We start from the raw sequence: 17,874 nt of genomic DNA on the forward strand, positions 1-17,874 counted from the left end.
TAGTTGTTTTAATTTCTTTTGCAGGCTTGTGTGAACTGAAGAACCTTGAAGAGTTAGACCTTAGTCAAAACACCTTTGAAGGGGTCCTTCCTTCATGTTTACACAATCTGACATCTCTGAGACTGTTAGATCTTAGTTATAATCGTTTCAAGGGCTCATTCTCTTTCAGTTCATTGGCTAATCACTCAAAGCTCGAAGTAGTTTCCCTTGCAAGTGATAACAACAAATTTGAGGTAGAGACTGAATATCCAAATTGGGTTCCCATGTTTCAGTTGAAGATCCTTGTATTGTCCAAATGCAACCTAAATAAGTTCACTGGTTCTATTCCTAAGTTTCTTCAGAGCCAATCCAAATTAGTAGTACTTGATCTCTCCCACAATAACTTGAAAGGAAGGTTTCCCAGCTGGTTGTTGGAGAACAATTCAGGGTTAAAGATTCTGAAGCTAAGGAATAACTCTTTGATGGGTCAAATTCATGTAACACCATATCCGAATATAAATTTTCTTTGGATGGATGTCTCAGACAACCAGCTTGACGGGAAGTTTCAAGAAAACTTAGCAGAGATGGTTCCTCACTTGAATCATCTGAATTTATCCAATAATGTTCTTGAAGGTGATATTCCATCCTCAATTGGTGAAATGATGCACTTATATCAATTGGATCTGTCCTCAAATCATTTCTCGGGAGAATTGCCAAAGGAATTGGTTTCGGGTTGCATCAGTTTGTTGTATGTCTTGAAATTATCAAACAACAAGTTTCATGGTCAACTATTTTCAAGACATTTCAACTTGAGTTTACTATCTTTGCATGCGGACAATAATGAGTTCACGGGAACCCTATCAGATGTAATCTCCAGAAGCCCGAAATTGAGTCTCTTAGATGTTAGTAACAACTACATGTCTGGTGAGATCCCAAGCTGGATAGGCAACATGACAAGATTGAGAACACTGGTTCTGCACAACAATTTTTTCAGAGGGCAATTTCCATGTGAGCTAGTTTTATCTGGCTTTTTTGACGTCTCCTACAATGCTCTATCAGGATCTCTTCCTTCCTGCAATAATCTACAACACTTAGAGCATGTACATTTGCAAGGTAACAGACTTACAGGATCATTACCAGACAATTTTTTCAATTCCTCATCTCTATTGACCTTGGACATTCGATATAACAACTTGTCTGGAAGCATTCCTGATTCAATCGCCGCACTTCCCAACCTAAGGATTCTTCTGCTCAGAGGAAACCATTTAAGTGGTTTTATTCCAGAACAGTTTTGTCTATTAACTAAAATAAGCTTGATGGATCTTTCCAAAAACTCTTTTTCTGGATCAATCCCCACCTGCTTCCATCTTATAAACTTCGGGGAAATAGAGGAAAATAGTCATGTGTTTGCACAAGGAATAGCTTATCCGTCTTATGGCCTTATGGTTTATATAGACAATGATTATAAGAAAGCTGGTTACGGCATCCGAGAGGATGAGGGATATGATGAACAAGTTGAAGTTGAGTTCATTACAAAGAACAGACCTAGCTCCTATAAAGGTGACATCCTTAATTTCATGTCTGGATTAGATCTATCATTGAACAATCTATCAGGTGAAATCCCATATGAACTAGGAAAGCTAAGTTCAATTCATGCATTGAACTTGTCTCACAATTGGTTGACAGGCTCCATCCCAAAAAGTTTCTCAAACCTTGCTCAACTAGAGAGCTTAGATCTTTCTTACAACAATTTGAGCGGAGAGATTCCTTCAGAACTGATTGGTCTAAACTTTTTAGCAGTGTTCTCTGTGGCTTACAACAACTTGACTGGTAGAACTCCAGATATGAAAGCACAGTTCGGAACTTTTGGAGAGACTAGTTATGATGGCAATCCTCTTCTTTGTGGGCCACTGTTAAAAAGAAAATGCAACAGTATTGTGGAGCCACCCTACTCGTCACCAACTTCATCGAATGAAAGTGAAGAGAAATGGTATGAAAATGGCCCAGTAGTTTTTTCTGCAAGTTTTGCTGGAGCATACATCGTGATCTTGTTGGGATTTGCTACTGTTCTTTATATTAACCCTTATTGGCGCCGAAGGTGGTTCAATTTCATCGAGGAATGTATATATTCATGCTATGATTTTGCTTCTGATTTGTTCTACAAGCTGTCAGCTCGCTTATATACTTAAGTCACTATATTGCTTCCAATACTCTGAAGCTATCAGCTAGTTTGGTTATTCAGCTATTTTTAGTATCCAGTTCCATGGACATAAATTCAGAAACTATAGTTATAACAATCAACAACTAGCTTCCAGCTGCTTATGTATAATAACAGTTACTAGCTTTGTTTTCTTCGTCATTATTCTGTTAATGACAAAACTTCATCAAGTAGCTTGGCGTTTGAAGATTGATACTGGCTCGGGGAACACGCGTGGTAGATAAGGTAGAAACCTGCCGTCTATCCCCCCTCCCCCTCCGCCCCTCAAGCTTATAGGTCTTGGAACAATAGAAAGCTTCGTGCAAAAGCCCAAGAACTAGGAGCTTGGCAAATGTTTGGTGAAGGATATCTACGATTTGGGCAACAGATGGAATATAGTGAATAAGCATATCTTTCTTTAAGACTTTATCTCAAATAAAGTGAAGATCAAGTTTAATATGTTTCAACCAAGCATGGAACACAGGATTAGATGCAAAATAGGCAGTATTCTGATCATCACACCAAACCAAGGGAGGAGCAGACTGAGGAATGCAAAGTTCTTTGAGAACTAATTAAATCCAGTGTCTCAATTATAACAAAGGCTAATCCTTGATGCTTAGATTCGACATTACTCCATGAGACCATTAGTTGTTTAGTAAATGACCAAGATATTAAGTTGGAGCCAAGAAACACATAGCAACCACCCATGCTCTTGAGATCATTAGGGCAAGAAGCCCAATCAACATCAGTATAGGCTTGAAGATCAATAGAGGAAGATGACTGCAACTATAAGCCATGAGCGTTGAGTAGTGGAGTATTCTCTTTAAAGTCAATGTGTAGTTGTTGGTTTGGCCATGAGCTGACAAGCCTTGTTAATAGCAAGAAAAAGATCAAGTCAGGTGATGGTCACACGTTGGAGTCCACCAACTATGATGTGATACAAGGTTGCATCAAAGGCTCACCATCATACTAGGACAATGTCTTGCTTAAAGCTTCAGGGTGTTAATAAGTTCTGATACAAGCATCTCCGTGCGAGTCAAAAGATCATATATATACTTTTGTTGATTTAAATGCAATGTGTTAGCAAAGAAACCTCCACACCAAGAAAGTAATTAAACTAACCAAGATCTCTAAGGGCAAAAAAGGCATTGAGAGAAGCAATGTGTGAAGAAACCTGAGAGGAATTACAACTTATGACCAATATATCATCAATGTATATCAAGAGACTCAAAACTCATTAGCAGTGTAACAAAGAATCACCAAATTATCAGCTCAAGAAAAAGGAAATCGCCACTCACAAAGTATGGTACTAAGCTTTGTGAATCAAGCTTGAGGGGTCTACTTAAGTCCATATAAAGCCTTAGTTAATCAACAAACATGAGAAGGAAATTGTTTGCTAACAAAACCTAAAGTTTGGCTTATAAACACCTACCCTTCGAGATCACCATTTAAAAAGGGCATTTTGAACATCAAGATGTTGAGTCAACCCTTGAAAGGAAAGAGCAATTTTAAGAACTATTTGAATTGTCAAAGCTTTGACAATGAGACTAAATGTTTCAAAATAATCAATGGTTGAACACCTTTGTAATCAAGCAAGCTATGTATCATGTATTACTCTTATAAGGCTTGTATTTGAGCTTATAAACCTATTTATAGCCTATGATATTGTCATTTAAAGGAGAAGGAACAAGATGCCATTTTGTGCTCAACCCTCCCATTTTGTTCAAGGTTTTTTGGGATAAGAACATTGATTTTCAATCCCATGTTTAGTAAGAAAGGAAACAAATGCTTTGAATTCACCTCCATTATCATATTTTAACACTTTAGTTTACAATTGAATTGATTTTCAACTAAACATTTGAACTTAATGAAGATAAACAAAGTTTGATCTTTAGTATGTAAAGGATAAGGCCAAGAAAATTGAGAGAAATCATCAATGAATAATAAAAGTATTTGACACCAATTGTAGAAACAACAAGGGCAAAAAACCCCACAAATCAGTGTGAACTAAGTCAAGAGGATGAGAAGCTCTAAATTCAAATAAAGAAAAAGGTAATCAATGGCTTTTTGCATATTGAGAAGTATGATACATAGTAATTTTTATGACAATTACAAGGGAACATTACAAGCTAAAATGATATACTTCAATACATTGAGAGCAGTGTGACTAAGGCATTAAGGCATGAATGCTAAAGGTCAAGCACATTATTTATGTCAAAGGACAGCTTTGCTGTCCACACATCTTTCCTTATTTTAACCCACAATTGTTTCCTTATTTCTCCATTTATTATTTTGTACAGTTAGCATACATTATTTGACAGATTATAGTTTACATGTATAGGGCTAGAATGATGCGGGAATTTATTTGCTTTTATTTGCTTTCTATGTATAGCATCCTTGTAAAGTCTATATATAATATACAAAACTCAAGGCCAATGTATTCGACCATTCACACAATATTTTGACATGGTATCAAAGCAAGGTTGCTAATTTTTCTTCCCTAAAATTCTTTTTTGTCTTCTCGGTTTCGAAGGTGTCTCTCGTGTCTTTCGGTCAAGTCTGTGTTGATCTGTGCTGCACCCAACCACAACCATTTTTCTCGGTATTTCTATGGCTGTCGTGGGTCAGTTCTTCTGGGATTTTTTTTTTATCCATATTTTTGTCTCGGGTTTATTTATTTTCTATGGATTCTGCACTTGTGTGTGTTAAGTTTACGGGCACAAATTATTCTACCTGGGCATTTCAGTTTGAACTTTTTCTCAAGGGAAAAGACCTTTGGGGTCATATTGATGGCACGGATATTGAAAAACCATCCACTTTTGACAAATCTCAAGATGTTGGGTCTTCTCCTTCATGGGCTGTGTTTGATGCACGCATCATGTCTTGGCTTCTTGGTTCAGTGGAGCCTCATATTGTCACCCACTTGCGGCCACATCACTCCGCTCAATCTATGTGGGTTTACTTGAAGAAAGTTTATCATTAGGATAACGATGCTCGTCGCTTTCAATTAGAACATGCGATTGCCATGTTTCAACATGGTAGTCTTTCCATCCAGGACTACTACTCGGCATTTCTGACTCTTTGGCATGAATATGCTGATTTGGTTACAGCGGATGTTCCTATTGCCGCTCTCTCAACTATTCAGACTATTCACGTGACTACCCGGCGTGATCAATTTCTTATGAAACTACGTCCGGAATATGAATCTATCCGCTCCTCTTTACTGAACAGATCTCATGTTCCCTCTCTTGATATTTGTTTTGGTGAGTTACTTCGCGAAGAGTAACGCCTTAATACTCAAGCTATTCTGGAGCAATCTCATGGCAGTTCCGGGACGGCAATTGTAGCTTATGCTGCCCAAGGACGCGGACCTCCTATGCATTCTAAAAACTTGAAGTGTTTCCATCCAGGACTACTACTCGGCATTTCTTACTCTTTGGCATGAATATGCTAATTTGGTTACAACGGATGTTCCTATTACCGCTCTCTCAACTATTTAGACTATTCACGTGACTACCCGGCGTGATCAGTTTCTTATGAAACTACGTTCGGAATATGAATCTGTCCGCTCCTCTTTACTGAACAGATCTCTTGTTTCCTCTCTTGATATTTGTTTTGGTGAGTTACTTCGCGAAGAGCAACGCCTTAGTATTCAAGCTATTCTACAGTAATCTCATGGCAGTTCCAGGACGACAACTGTAGCTTATTGTCACGGACTTAGTCGTTCACTAAGCTCGTGCGGCACTTAGACAAGCCAAGACGCTTGATCTTGCTAAGTCAGCCTTGCTCCCCAATGCTTAGCTTGCTCGGCTAAGACACTTGCGACTCAAAAGCTCAAGAAGCTTGGTAGGCAACCCTTGAAAGAATGGAAGCTCTTTATTACTCAAAGAAGCCTTTACAAGTGCTTGGATGCTCACTTGCTTGGTTAGGAAGTGATTTGGGTGGTGCCTTGGCCAAATGAGGCCCTCACCTATTTATAGGCACCAAGGGAACTTTCTGGAACCTTGGAGGGTTCCTTACAAATCAAGAATATTCTAGAACATCCTACCCTATTCTATGTACAACCCTATGTACAAGAATATACAAGAGATTCCTAGAAGTCTCTAGAAAGCCTTGGACTCCTCTCATGCCTTCCACCATAGTGTAGAGATGTGTGGACATCTCTAGGCATTTCTAGAACCTTCCACACTCTTCCCACCAATGGCTTAGTGTAGATGGCTCTAGGAGTCTCCAGAAGCTTCCCTCCTCCTATATAAGCCCATGGGGAGGGTCATTTGAAGCATCCTGTGACATTATGCTGCCCAAGGACGCAGACCACTTATGCATTCTAAAAACTTGTAGTGTTTCTGCTGCAAGGAATATGGGCATATTGCTGCCACTTATCCTAAGAAGTTTTGTTCTTATTGCAAGAAGAAGGGTCACATTATCAAATAATGTCATATTCGCCCCTAGAATCGTCAGGCCCAAGCATTTCAGACTTCGATTATTGTCCCTTCTATAACAACTTCTGCAACACATGACTCTTCTTCAGCTGCGTGTTTTGTTCCTGCACCTCTTGCACCAAATTATTGCACCCCAAAAATGGTGCAACGGATGTTAATTTTAGCATTATTAGCAATGGGGTTCCAAGGTAACAATTCTACTAAACTCTAGTACGTGCACTCGGGGGCCTCTAATCACATGACTAATAATCCCACCGCTTTGTGTCATGTTCGGCCCTACGCTGGTCAATCTTCCATTCAGACTACCAATGGCAACTCTTTGCCCATAGCTACTATCGGTTATGCCTCTTCTAAGTTCACTAATGTGTTTCTTGCTCATCAACTTTATACGAATCTTATTTCTGTTGGCCAATTAGTTGATAACAATTGTACTGTTAATTTTTTTGGTAATGATTGTGTTGTGTAGGACCAGGTAATGGGGGAGTCGATCGCAAAGGGACCTAAAGTGGGGCGCTTGTTTTCACTATTTTTACCTATTCCAGATTTTTCTCCACTTTCTTCTATTAAGTCTTTTGCTTGTAACAATGTTTAAGACCTTAGTATGGTGTGGCATCGTCGTTTAGACCATCCCAATACTCAAATCTTATCTCATGTATTGAACTCTGATTTACCTGATAATAAGGATCGTTCTTCTATATCTCTTGAGTGTGATTCTTGCAAACTTGGTAAAAGTAAAACTCTTTCCTTCCCTTTGCATGCAAGTAGAGCATCTCATTGCTTTGATCTTATCCATAGTGATGTTTGGGGACCTTCCCCGGTTAGTTCACATGAGAAATTTAAATATTATGTGACTTTCATTGATGATCATAACAAATTTACTTGGGTCTACTTTCTTCGCTCTAAATCCGAGGTCTTTTGTACTTTCACTAAGTTTTTAGCGTATGTTGACAATCAATTTTCTACTTCTATTAAGTCATTACGCACAGATTCCGGTGGTGAGTATTTGTCTACTGAGTTTCAATCATTCTTGGCTTCTAAGGGTATTATTCATCAACATTCATGTCCCTCTACTCCTCAATAAAATGGAGTTGCCGAACGCCAAAAATCATCATCTCCTATATGTGGTACGTACTCTCTTATTAGAATCTTTTGTTCCATCCATGTTTTGGGTAAAGGCTCTGAAAACTGCTACTCACTTGATTAATCGTTTACCTTCTCAAGTCCTACATATGGAGTCTCCCTATTTCCGCTTATTTGCTAAGCAACCTAGTTATGATCACCTTCGTATTTTTGGTTGTGTATGCTTTGTTCATTTACCTCCTCATGAGCGACATAAATTATCTACTCAATCTGTTCGATGTGCTTTCTTGGGATATAATATGTGCCAAAAGGGATTTGTTTGCTATGATCCTACATTAAATCATACACGTATTTCTAGGAATGTTATTTTCTTTGAAAATCAACATTTCTTTCTTGTATCCTCTTCTACTGTGGCTCTCCCCTCCTTTGAGCAGCAGTTCTCAGATCTTCATCCAGTCAGTTCTCGTTTTCAACCAGGTATTGTGTATACGAGACGCTCCCGCCCATAGTCTCTTTCGATGGCTCACTCAATATCTGATCCTATCACGCTCCAGATTCAGTCAGTTGCAGCACCTTTAGTACGTCGCTCTCCTCGAGTGTCTGTACCTCCGAATAGGTATGGATTTCCCTCTTCCAGTTATGGCAATTCTATTTCAGCCCTTACTATTGCATTGTCCAATTTTGATATTCCCACATGCTACTCACATGCTGCCAAGCATGATTGTTGGCGACAAGCTATGCAAAAAGAAATTGTTGCTTTAGAGGCCAATCACACTTGGGACATTGAGCCCTATCCTCCCACTATTGTTCCTCTGGGTTGCAAATGGGTTTACTCAGTCAAGGTCTGATTTGATGGAAGTTTGGATCGTTACAAAGCTCGACTTGTTGCACTTGGGAATAATCAGGAATATGGTGTCAATTATGAAGAGACCTTTGCTCCTGTGGCTAAAATGACTATTGTTCGTACGATTCTAACTCTTGCTGCTTCCAGTGATTGGCCACTACATCATATGGATGTAAAAAATGCTTTTCTTCATGGGGATCTTAAAGAGTGTATTTATATGAAGCCACCCTCGGGATTGTTTCCCTCTCCGACTTCACATGTGTGTAAGCTTTGTCGCTCTCTTTATGGTCTCAAACAGGCTCCGAGGGCCTGGTTTGATAAATTCCGCACCACTTTATTACAATTTTCATTCAGGCAGAGCAAGTATGACACTTCCTTGTTTCTTCAGAAATCAGACATGGGTATTGTTGTTCTTTTGGTTTATGTTGATGATATTGTGATCACTGGTTCCGAATCTGCTTTACTTGGTCAGCTCAAAACTCATCTCTCCGAGTCCTTTCATATGAAAGATCTTGGGTCTCTCACATATTTTCTTGGTCTTAAGGTGCATCATAGTCCCTCTGGTATTTCCCTCAATCAACATAAGTATGCGAGTGACTTGGTGGCTACAGCTGGTCTACAAGGGGCTACTTCTGTTGATACTCCCATGGAATTAAATGTCAAGCTTCGCAAAGAGGAAGGTGACTTAGTTGCTGATCCCAGTTTATACAGGAAGTTGGTGGGTAGCCTTGTTTATCTCACCATTACTAGACCGGACATTTCTTTTGTTGTATAGCAAGTCAGCCAGTTCCTTTAGACTCCTCGTCATCTTCATTTGGCTGTTGTCCCTAGGATCATATGCTATGTTCAAGGCACTTCTACTCGTGACTTGTTCTTCCCTGCAAGCAATTCTACTCGCCTTGCTGCTTATAGTGATGCTGATTGGGTTGGTTATGTGGATACCCGTCGCTCCATCACTAGTTGGTGTGTGTTCTTAGGTGATGCATTGATCTCTTGGAAAAGTAAGAAGCAAGACAGAGTCTCTAAGTCATCCATGGAATCTAAGTACCGGGCGATGTCTCTTGCTTCTGAAATCATTTGGCTTCGAGGTTTACTTACGGAGTTAGATTTTTCTAACACCGATCCTACACCTCTACATGCCGATAATACAAGTGCTATTCAGATCACGGCCAATCCTGTCTATCATGAGCACACAAAGCATATTGAAGTGGACTGTCACTCTATCCGTGAAGCCTTTGAAGCTCGTGTTATCACTCTTCCACATATTTCCACTGACATACAAATTGTTGATATCTTCACCAAGGCTCTCCCTCGTCATCGACATTGCTTGCTAAGTAGCAAATTAATGCTTGCTGATCAACCTGCATCAATTTGAGGGGGGCTGTCAAAGGACAGCTTTGCTATCCACACTTCTTTCCTTATTTTAGCCCACACTTATTTCCTTATTTTAGCCCACAATTGTTTTCTTATTTCTCCATTTATTACTCTGTACAGTTAGTATACATTATTTGACAGATTATAGTTTACATGTATAGGGTTAGAATCACGCGGGAATTTATTTGCTTTTATTTGCTTTCCATGTATAGCATCTTTGTAAAGTTTATATATAATATACAAAACTCAAGGCCAATGTATTCGATCATTCACACAATATTTTGACAATTTAAATTCCCAGAAGTAAGAACATTAGGATAAGAAGTAAAGAAGACTAGGGGTGCAGTAGTTTGCACAAATTGCGTTGGAAACTTGTACAAGTCATTCTTAAGTTTGCCTTGAAGAAGAGCCTTCCTCATAATTTGATCGATAAGAAAGAAATAAGGGTGGAATTCAAAGAAGGAATTGCCATCAATGCAGAATTTAGAGACACTAATCATATTAGTAGCAAAACAAGGAACAAGAAAAACCACTTTGAATCGAAAGAATCTGAGAGTAGAAGCAAACAACTTAGCACCAATTTGAAGGGTAGAAAGTTTCTTACCATTGCTAATAATCCTTTTGGCATTCCATTGGTATGGTTAAACTACCAACCACTTTGAGACAGATGGTGTGTTGCACTAGTATCAAGGAACCAAGAGTCATCATTTGCAATAGAGGGAAAGGCAATCATAGCTTGCATCTAGTTGATGTTGGTGTTATTTGTTGAAAACATGTTTCCTTGAAAATTGATGTCAAAATGATGGTATTAGACAACTCCTTAAGTTGTTTCCTTAGTTCTTCCACCTCGGGTGGTGCCATTTTGTATGGCCCCATGGCAAGGGGCTTAGCTCTCGACTCTAACTCGATCTTATAATCCTCTTCCCTCTGTGAAGGGAATTTGTCAAGTAGCTCAGGCGACATCACGTCCTTCAACTCATTAAGGACTCCCTCGATGGCCTCAAGCATGGGTTCTCCCGGGGCATCTTGCTTTTCTTCCTTGTGTGTAGCCAAGGAGGTCATTTGCTTCTTTAATCCCTTCTTCACTTGCATAGCTGATAACTAAGGGGTCTTAGGTGTACCTTCAATGACCATGGGGACCATATGCAGTGTCTTCTCCTCCAGGATAGCCATGGAATGCAGGAAGGTTAGTGGCACTGCCTTGACCTTGCATAGGAAATTCGTGCCTAGCACCACCTTGAAGTCGTCCATCAGTGCCACTATAAAGTCGATCTTACTTTCTCATGTGTCAATGTGTATGGTCACCTCACATGATACACTTTGTAAAGGCTTAACAACATAGTTGATTGCCTTAAGCCATCCACCTTCTTTGGACGCATGGAGCTCTAGTCTCTTTGCATCATCCATAGAGACAAAGTTGTGTGTGGCACCCATGTCCACTATGGCCTTAATGAGCTTTCCATTCACATGGGTTTCTATATACATCAACCCTTTGTTCTTAGGCATCTTTGGCACTGACTTAGCCTTGAGGGTGTTTAGAAGTTGCATGGATCATACTTGAGCATCACCTTCTTTCTCTTTCTCATTGATCATGGCATTAAGGGCCTTCCTCTTAGAGCAATCCCTTGCCTAGTGTGGACTATCACATAAAAAGCTATTGGGTCTAGGTGTGAACTCCTTCCGTTTACCCTTGCCCTTACCTTCCTTACCATTAGAGGTCTTGTTTGATCCTTCCTTAGCAACATTGTAGCTCTTCAGTCCCTTTTCTCCCCCTCCTTTTGTGTGGTTATCCTTTCATGGCTTTGGCTTGGAGGAGTCCCTCCTCGTGTTCCACCAAGGACTTTACTACCACCATGGTCATGGTAAGGTCTTGGACATAGTGACATCTTAGCTCTTGCTTAGCCCAACTTTGTATGTTGCCTACAAAGTTGAACAACCACTCCTCCCCTTTGTCATGATAGGAATCTCAAGCATGAGTGTAGTGAACTCCTTGCCATGATCATGGATCAAGCTTGTGTGCTTGAGATGCTTCATGTTCTTCTTTGCCAAGTAAGTCACATCCTTGGGATTGAACTGCCCCTTAATCTCCCTCTTAAAGGCATCCTATGTGTCTATTATGTATGTGTCTTTCTCCATATTGACAAACCTTTAGCGCCACCATAGAGTGGCAGTGTCAGTGAGATAGAGGGCCACGGTGTACACCTTAGTGGCCTCATCAATTAGTTATAACCTCAATGCATCACTCTATGTGTCACAAAAAGTTGTCTAGCTCCTTAACATCCCTCTTCCCAATGAAAACATGTGGTTTTGGCACCTCCACCCTTGGTGCCTCATGAGTGGTCATGACTTGGGTAGAGATTACAATCTTATAGTTGGCTAACTCCTGATGCATCTAATAATCACAAGCCTCTATTGTGGCCAAGGTCTCCATCCTTGACTATAACCTAGCAAGCATGCCCATGACCTTGTCTTAGAAGAACATAAACTCTGTGATTTTGATTCCCACTAATCCATTACCACTTTGTGGGCCTTTGCAAATAGCAAAACAAGTCACATTTAATTTCCTCATATCAATTAGCATTGTCGATGCACATATGGATGTATATGTGACAGAGAGGGGAGAAGGCTTCAATACTTACAATAGATTTACTAGGTTGGACACAAACAGCAGCATCAACCCCTGCCTAAGAATGGGAATCATAACATTCCTTGTACCTTAGAAAATCAAATTACCGGGTGATAGAATCTATGAGTATAGTTTTCAATTGACATATCACCTTGGTTCAATTGCAGAAAATTGAGTAGACCCTTTGCTTCCCTTAGGTTCAATCACATGAGAAAAGAAACAACTTTCTCTACTCTATAACCAGGCGCCAGGTAAGAAAAATATCTGCATTGTTGGGCCAATAGAAATCATCATTTTGAATGCTGTCAACCTCCTAGTTGTATCAGCTTCCAGCAGTTGCATCAGAAAACTGGCAGATAAAGCAGCCAAATGTTTCAGTTGATTTGGGATAAAAGGGGTAAGCTTCATCCTTGTGTTGTCCACTTCCACTTCCCAGTTGAAGGAGACCCCATCCTTGAATCAAATGCACCTTCAGACACCCCACACTTGTATCTCAGCTTGTAAATCATTGTTACACCTCCTGTGGTTTAGGAGTTGATAACCAAGTATGAGATAATGAAAGAACTCAGAATTGAACAAGGGAATGTGAGATGAAAGGAAAAGAGAGGAGAACTTTGAACAATGTTCAGCTCCAATACCAAAACTGATGAAGATATCTCAAGAATCCAGCTGTCTAAGTTCAAAACTTAAGGGTTTTAAGTGCTGTTTTGATTATTGAAGCCAGTTGTTTTGTTTAAAACAGAAAACAGTGTATTTTCACAGATAACTAGGAAAGAATAAGAGAAAAAACAAGAGAAGATGAACAAGAAAAAGAAAAAAGGTAAGAAACAAGAGAACATCTAGGAAATCATGCCTTCAAAGCAAAACTTAGAGCAGTAAAGTCTCAGTAATTATTCACTGACTGGTAAAATAATAAAAATTAAAGAAAAAAAAAATACCTATTGCAACCTTCTTTAAATACAAATAAACAATCAATCCAAACCCCAAAATCAAACTCAGTCCAACCATTAATTAGAACTCTGCTAAAAGAAACCCAAATACCTTCATCAGTTTACTATTACAGTAGCATGGACACTACTTCACTAGAGTAACTTGAAAAAAATCCCTTCTTTTAATATAAAAATCTCAAATAGTCAAGTCCTCTCAAATGTAGAACTCAAAAGATAACTGCCAAGGACCTAAAAAACCTACAGAAACATTTTTTTCTAAGAACAAAAAAATGCTTCTCTAACACTCATGGATCCATGGCCACAAGACCAGACTTCCAATCAGCATATTTTTTCTTGAAACAAATTAAGAGCAACACCATCAATTTATGTTCATCAGAATGTCCAGAGACATATACCTGGCTGTGTCCCTGTTCCCAGCCTTTAGGGAGTTTCCACATTCAACATGTTGTCACATATGCAGAACTCAAGTCTGTCTAGAAATCATAAGTTGATTGGCATATTAATTAGTTAGATTACTTCAAAAGGCAGAACCATAAGGACCCAAAAAGAATTAAAAAAAAATGCACATGACAAGCATGTCAGAGACATCCATATTTTCTGCCCAAAGATGTGAACATTAATGCCATTAAATTATTTTCTATCAGATTTTATGATACAGTGATTTTACAGTAGCCAATCCTTTGTCGAGGTTGGGCTCAAATAGTCTACTCAAGTGCCTAAATCTGTGGTAGCACTTCTGCATGCCTGCAGGGGCCCAAAAGCATCTCAGTGAAGTTCTCTTATCCTGGGATGTAACACCAAAAAATATATTAATATAGCAGTGAACAGATAATGAAATAATGGGGTTCAAATCTGCTACAGATGCAAATGACTTGTAACCAGTAAATCTACATGTCTGTTGCCAAAGTTGTTTGCCCATTTGGTTTATGGGATATCCTTCATAGAATGAGGTTCATTTCTTTCCTATTCCTCTACGGATTGATTTCTTTGGCTAAAAATGTGACATAAAAGTGAAACTGTATCTGAAATTTCCAACCAAAATCAAAATTAAAAAGGTTGTCTGAAATTTTGAATCTTATCCTGGGAAAACTAACTGCTTTTCCCACCTCCACTTAAAAGCATTTAGTTGCTTCTGACCACATATTGTGAAATACAATAATTTATAAGAATCCTCTCAAAGAAATCCCCCAAATTAGATTCTAGATTGTCTCATAATGATGTTATGAAGTTTAGGAAATACCTCTTGCCCTTCTTCCACATCTTTGCAGCAGCTAACCTCTTTTACAGACAATAGCCAACACTATCAAATCTGTTGCATTCTTCACCCATGCATCAATCGAAGAAGGAATCAAATGGTAAGTATGATAACTTCTAACTTGATATAAAGAATATCTGCCATTTAACTTGGTCGAGTTAATTCCAAAGGATAGAAAACCAATCAGCACATATTCACAACCTTTAGCAAGGCACTGCATTAGAATTGATACTTGCCGACATATTGCAGCAATCCTCAATGTTAAAAACTGGATAAGGTTTGGCCAGTAATCATGATGCACTCGATGTCCTCAATGGGAAAACCTCACATATTCAGGGCTAATGGTGTTAGCTGAATTCAACAAGGGCCATGCATGGTTTCATCTGAATCATATTCAGAGAGCAAATTACAATCTGACTCGCTTTCAGATTTACGTCCATCATCATACAACTCATCATCATAAACATTTTCTGATGGATCCACTTCTAAACCATTAATTCCACTTCTTCTATACAACCCCCTGCTCCTCTCAAGAAGTCCTTTTTCCATCATGTTTGTGAATCTTTCCCTGATTTCTACAACAGGGTGTTTCTGCAGAAGTTGCTGTCGGTCATAGGCTTCCCTAAGAACAACGGTCTGGGTGTCACACTTTTTAGAAATATAGAAAATACCAGGATGGCGCTCAAACACCTTGGTGAACTTCTGGGGGCAAGAAAGTGGTTTACGGAGGTTACTCACATTCTTGCGCTCAGTTTTCTTTTGTAAGGTGAGGTGAAGAAGTTCATGAAAGACTCCAACAATTCTCTTTTCAGATGCATCAGTACGAGGATCCAAATGGGAGGCATCAGAGTAAGGAGAAGTATAAGGGAGCCTCTGCCACTCTTCTAACCACTTCATGCATTTCCTCTTCAATCCAAAACCCCTTGTGAATCCAATTGGAAAGGCTAAGCATCCCTTTCTCACATCTTCTTCCTTTTGGTTAAAAGGAGCATTCTTTTGCAATTGGGACACAGCAAGGTGATCATCCCACGATATAAGTTTCAAGCCAACCCGATCGTCAGGGAGGCAGACCATAGAGAACAACTCTGGATAACGCGGTACCAAAGAATGACAGTAGTCATACGGCAAACCCAAGTCCCATTTCAGCTGGTCAATGGTTTGTAAAGGAAGGATCCTCTCACTGGTGAGCATGAGGAGTTTCCTAAGCCTATTGAGGAGATCCATCTCATTCTGCTGGAGAGCATTGAGTGCTTCTTGGTGGAGATTCAGGGCTTCTGGAGTCAAGCGGAACCATGGAACACGAGTGCCTCCACTGTCAAGTACATGAAATTCATCAAAAATATTTGGGAATCTCCTGATAAAGGTGGCAAGCTTAATATCATGAGGGAGGCCAAGTTGCCCTCGATGGCGAGAGAGGCAGTATATGGGAAAGCCACCATGGGGATCAGATGAGATGATGGAAACAAGAGTGCAGGTTGCTCTGAGATTTCTCTCACCAGCCACAACAGCATCCAATGCCCTATCTTTCACCCATTTCAACTTCACATTCACGAGACTAAATTTCTGCTGGTAAATGGATCCTCTCTGATGTACATATAGGAAACCAGAAACTCCTGCTCTGCCCAACAATAACCACCAGACCATCTTCCTCTGATAAGGATGAATCAACAATCAACATACTCCAGTTATATCACAATGTCTGCCAAGAATACGCATCATTTAATACATAGAATTGTTAAAAGGCCAACATAGCAGTCAGATCATCATACATGCATACATATATACATACATTTTTTTTGTCTTTTCATACTAATCTTTCATTTTCCTTAAATTCTCTCACCTTGCACAACTTTTTCACAACATCAAATTGAAAGATAAGTCCCCAAAACACTTAAACACCTCACCATTTTCATCCACAAAAAATAATGCTACCAAGAACTGTGTGAACTCTTGTGAGGAAATTATTACCAAAAGGGGATGCTGAGTTGAGTCAGCACTCTGTTAATTATTATTTCGAACACAAACAAATTCTGAGTTGACCCAGCACCGGGTTCATTAACAGAAGCAAACAAGGGCCAGGTTGATTCAGAATCACATATGAAGGCCCAAAACAGAATTCTCTTGTTACATCGTTAATGAGACACCGAGTCATCCAAACAACTGGTTCCATAGTAGAAAAACAACTACTGATTCAACTCAGAAACAAACTGCAAGTTTTTTTTGTTTTTTTTATCAACTCAGAAACAAACAGAAAGTTGATCAGCACTATCCCTACTATCCACATAAAAAGGAAACTAGAGTGACTCAGTAGCGGAGAAAGAGAAAAAAAACATAAGTACCTGTAAAAAAAAAAAAATCTAATAAATCTTGAAACATTTTGGACAAATCCACTTGTTGGGTTGATGGTTTCAAGTGAAAGTGGAGGTAGGGAAACTGAGCACCGCCTCCATTTTTCCCCAGTTTCAATTGGAATGAAATATGATCATATGGGGTGCGGCAGTACCGTTTCTCTACCCAATATGACCTAAATTTTGGGGTTTTTCTTTTGTTAAAGACAAAAAAATAACAATCGAGTTCTATGGAGGAGATACACGGTGCTTAGATGAGAGACAGCCTTGGGTTATGGTGTTTGTGGGTTGTGAAGAAGAGAAGGAAGATTTTTAGGAGAGATTGGCAATGGAAAAGGAAACCAAGAGGGGAGTGTGAAAGAAAGAAAGGAAGACTTTTGAGGGGAGGGGGATCTTTCATTTTTTGAGACAAGTTAGAAATTGTTTTTTCGGAGGAAGGAGGACACTAATGCCTGATCGAAAAGGGAAACCCACCTATGTTTTTGGAGCCCTAAGATGAAGACGAGATGAAAGGGCAGCCATGACTAGTGCTATGATGGTGGACGGTGGTGGCGTACGGCGTCACGGTGGTGGTCGTCCGGCGGCCCGACTGTGAAGGAGCGACTGGTGAGGACGGCTACCAATGTGGAAGGATGACGACCCTGGAGTGGAATGGTGGCATGGGCTGGAGGTGGCGGAGGTGGTGGTGGCAATGGATGAGGAGAAGAAGTAAGCTGAAATGCACGGGTGGTGGTGTGACGGCTGAAGTTTTTTTAAGGAATTATTTATATCCAATGGAC

The 17,874-nt window shown here is 39.6% G+C and overlaps 2 protein-coding genes across 9 annotated transcripts in view; one reads left to right on the top strand and one right to left on the bottom strand.

The window, feature by feature from the left end:
• LOC117914675 (receptor-like protein 13) overlaps positions 1-3,449 on the top strand; it is a 47,175-nt gene extending 43,726 nt beyond the window's left edge. For all 3 annotated transcript variants that reach the window (XM_034830105.1, XM_034830106.1, XM_034830107.1), the window contains one exon: positions 25-3,449. In XM_034830105.1, coding sequence (XP_034685996.1) covers positions 25-2,168 — 2,144 coding nt within the window. In that variant the 3' untranslated portion in view covers positions 2,169-3,449. The remainder of the gene's footprint in view (positions 1-24) is intronic.
• An 8,988-nt stretch (positions 3,450-12,437) lies between these two features.
• On the bottom strand, positions 12,438-17,823 carry LOC117915108 (protein WHAT'S THIS FACTOR 9, mitochondrial). 6 transcript variants are annotated; one of them, XM_034830679.1, is made up of 3 exons: positions 17,570-17,823; positions 14,733-16,446; positions 12,438-13,062 (listed from the first exon to the last, which is right to left on the bottom strand). In XM_034830679.1, exon 2 carries the CDS (start codon positions 16,389-16,391, stop codon positions 15,105-15,107), a length of 1,287 nt encoding a protein of 428 aa, XP_034686570.1. In that variant the 5' UTR covers positions 16,392-16,446; positions 17,570-17,823; the 3' UTR covers positions 12,438-13,062; positions 14,733-15,104. The 6 variants fall into 6 exon arrangements, with proteins under 6 accessions (XP_034686570.1, XP_034686569.1, XP_034686565.1 ...); XM_034830678.1 differs by lacking the exon at positions 12,438-13,062 and adding an exon at positions 14,043-14,276 and having other exon boundaries at positions 14,733-16,397; XM_034830674.1 differs by lacking the exon at positions 12,438-13,062 and adding an exon at positions 14,043-14,276.
• Between the last annotated feature and the right edge of the window lie 51 nt (positions 17,824-17,874).

The sequence above is a fragment of the Vitis riparia genome, chromosome 5 (genome assembly GCF_004353265.1).
Source record: "Vitis riparia cultivar Riparia Gloire de Montpellier isolate 1030 chromosome 5, EGFV_Vit.rip_1.0, whole genome shotgun sequence".
Lineage (NCBI taxonomy): Eukaryota > Viridiplantae > Streptophyta > Magnoliopsida > Vitales > Vitaceae > Vitis > Vitis riparia.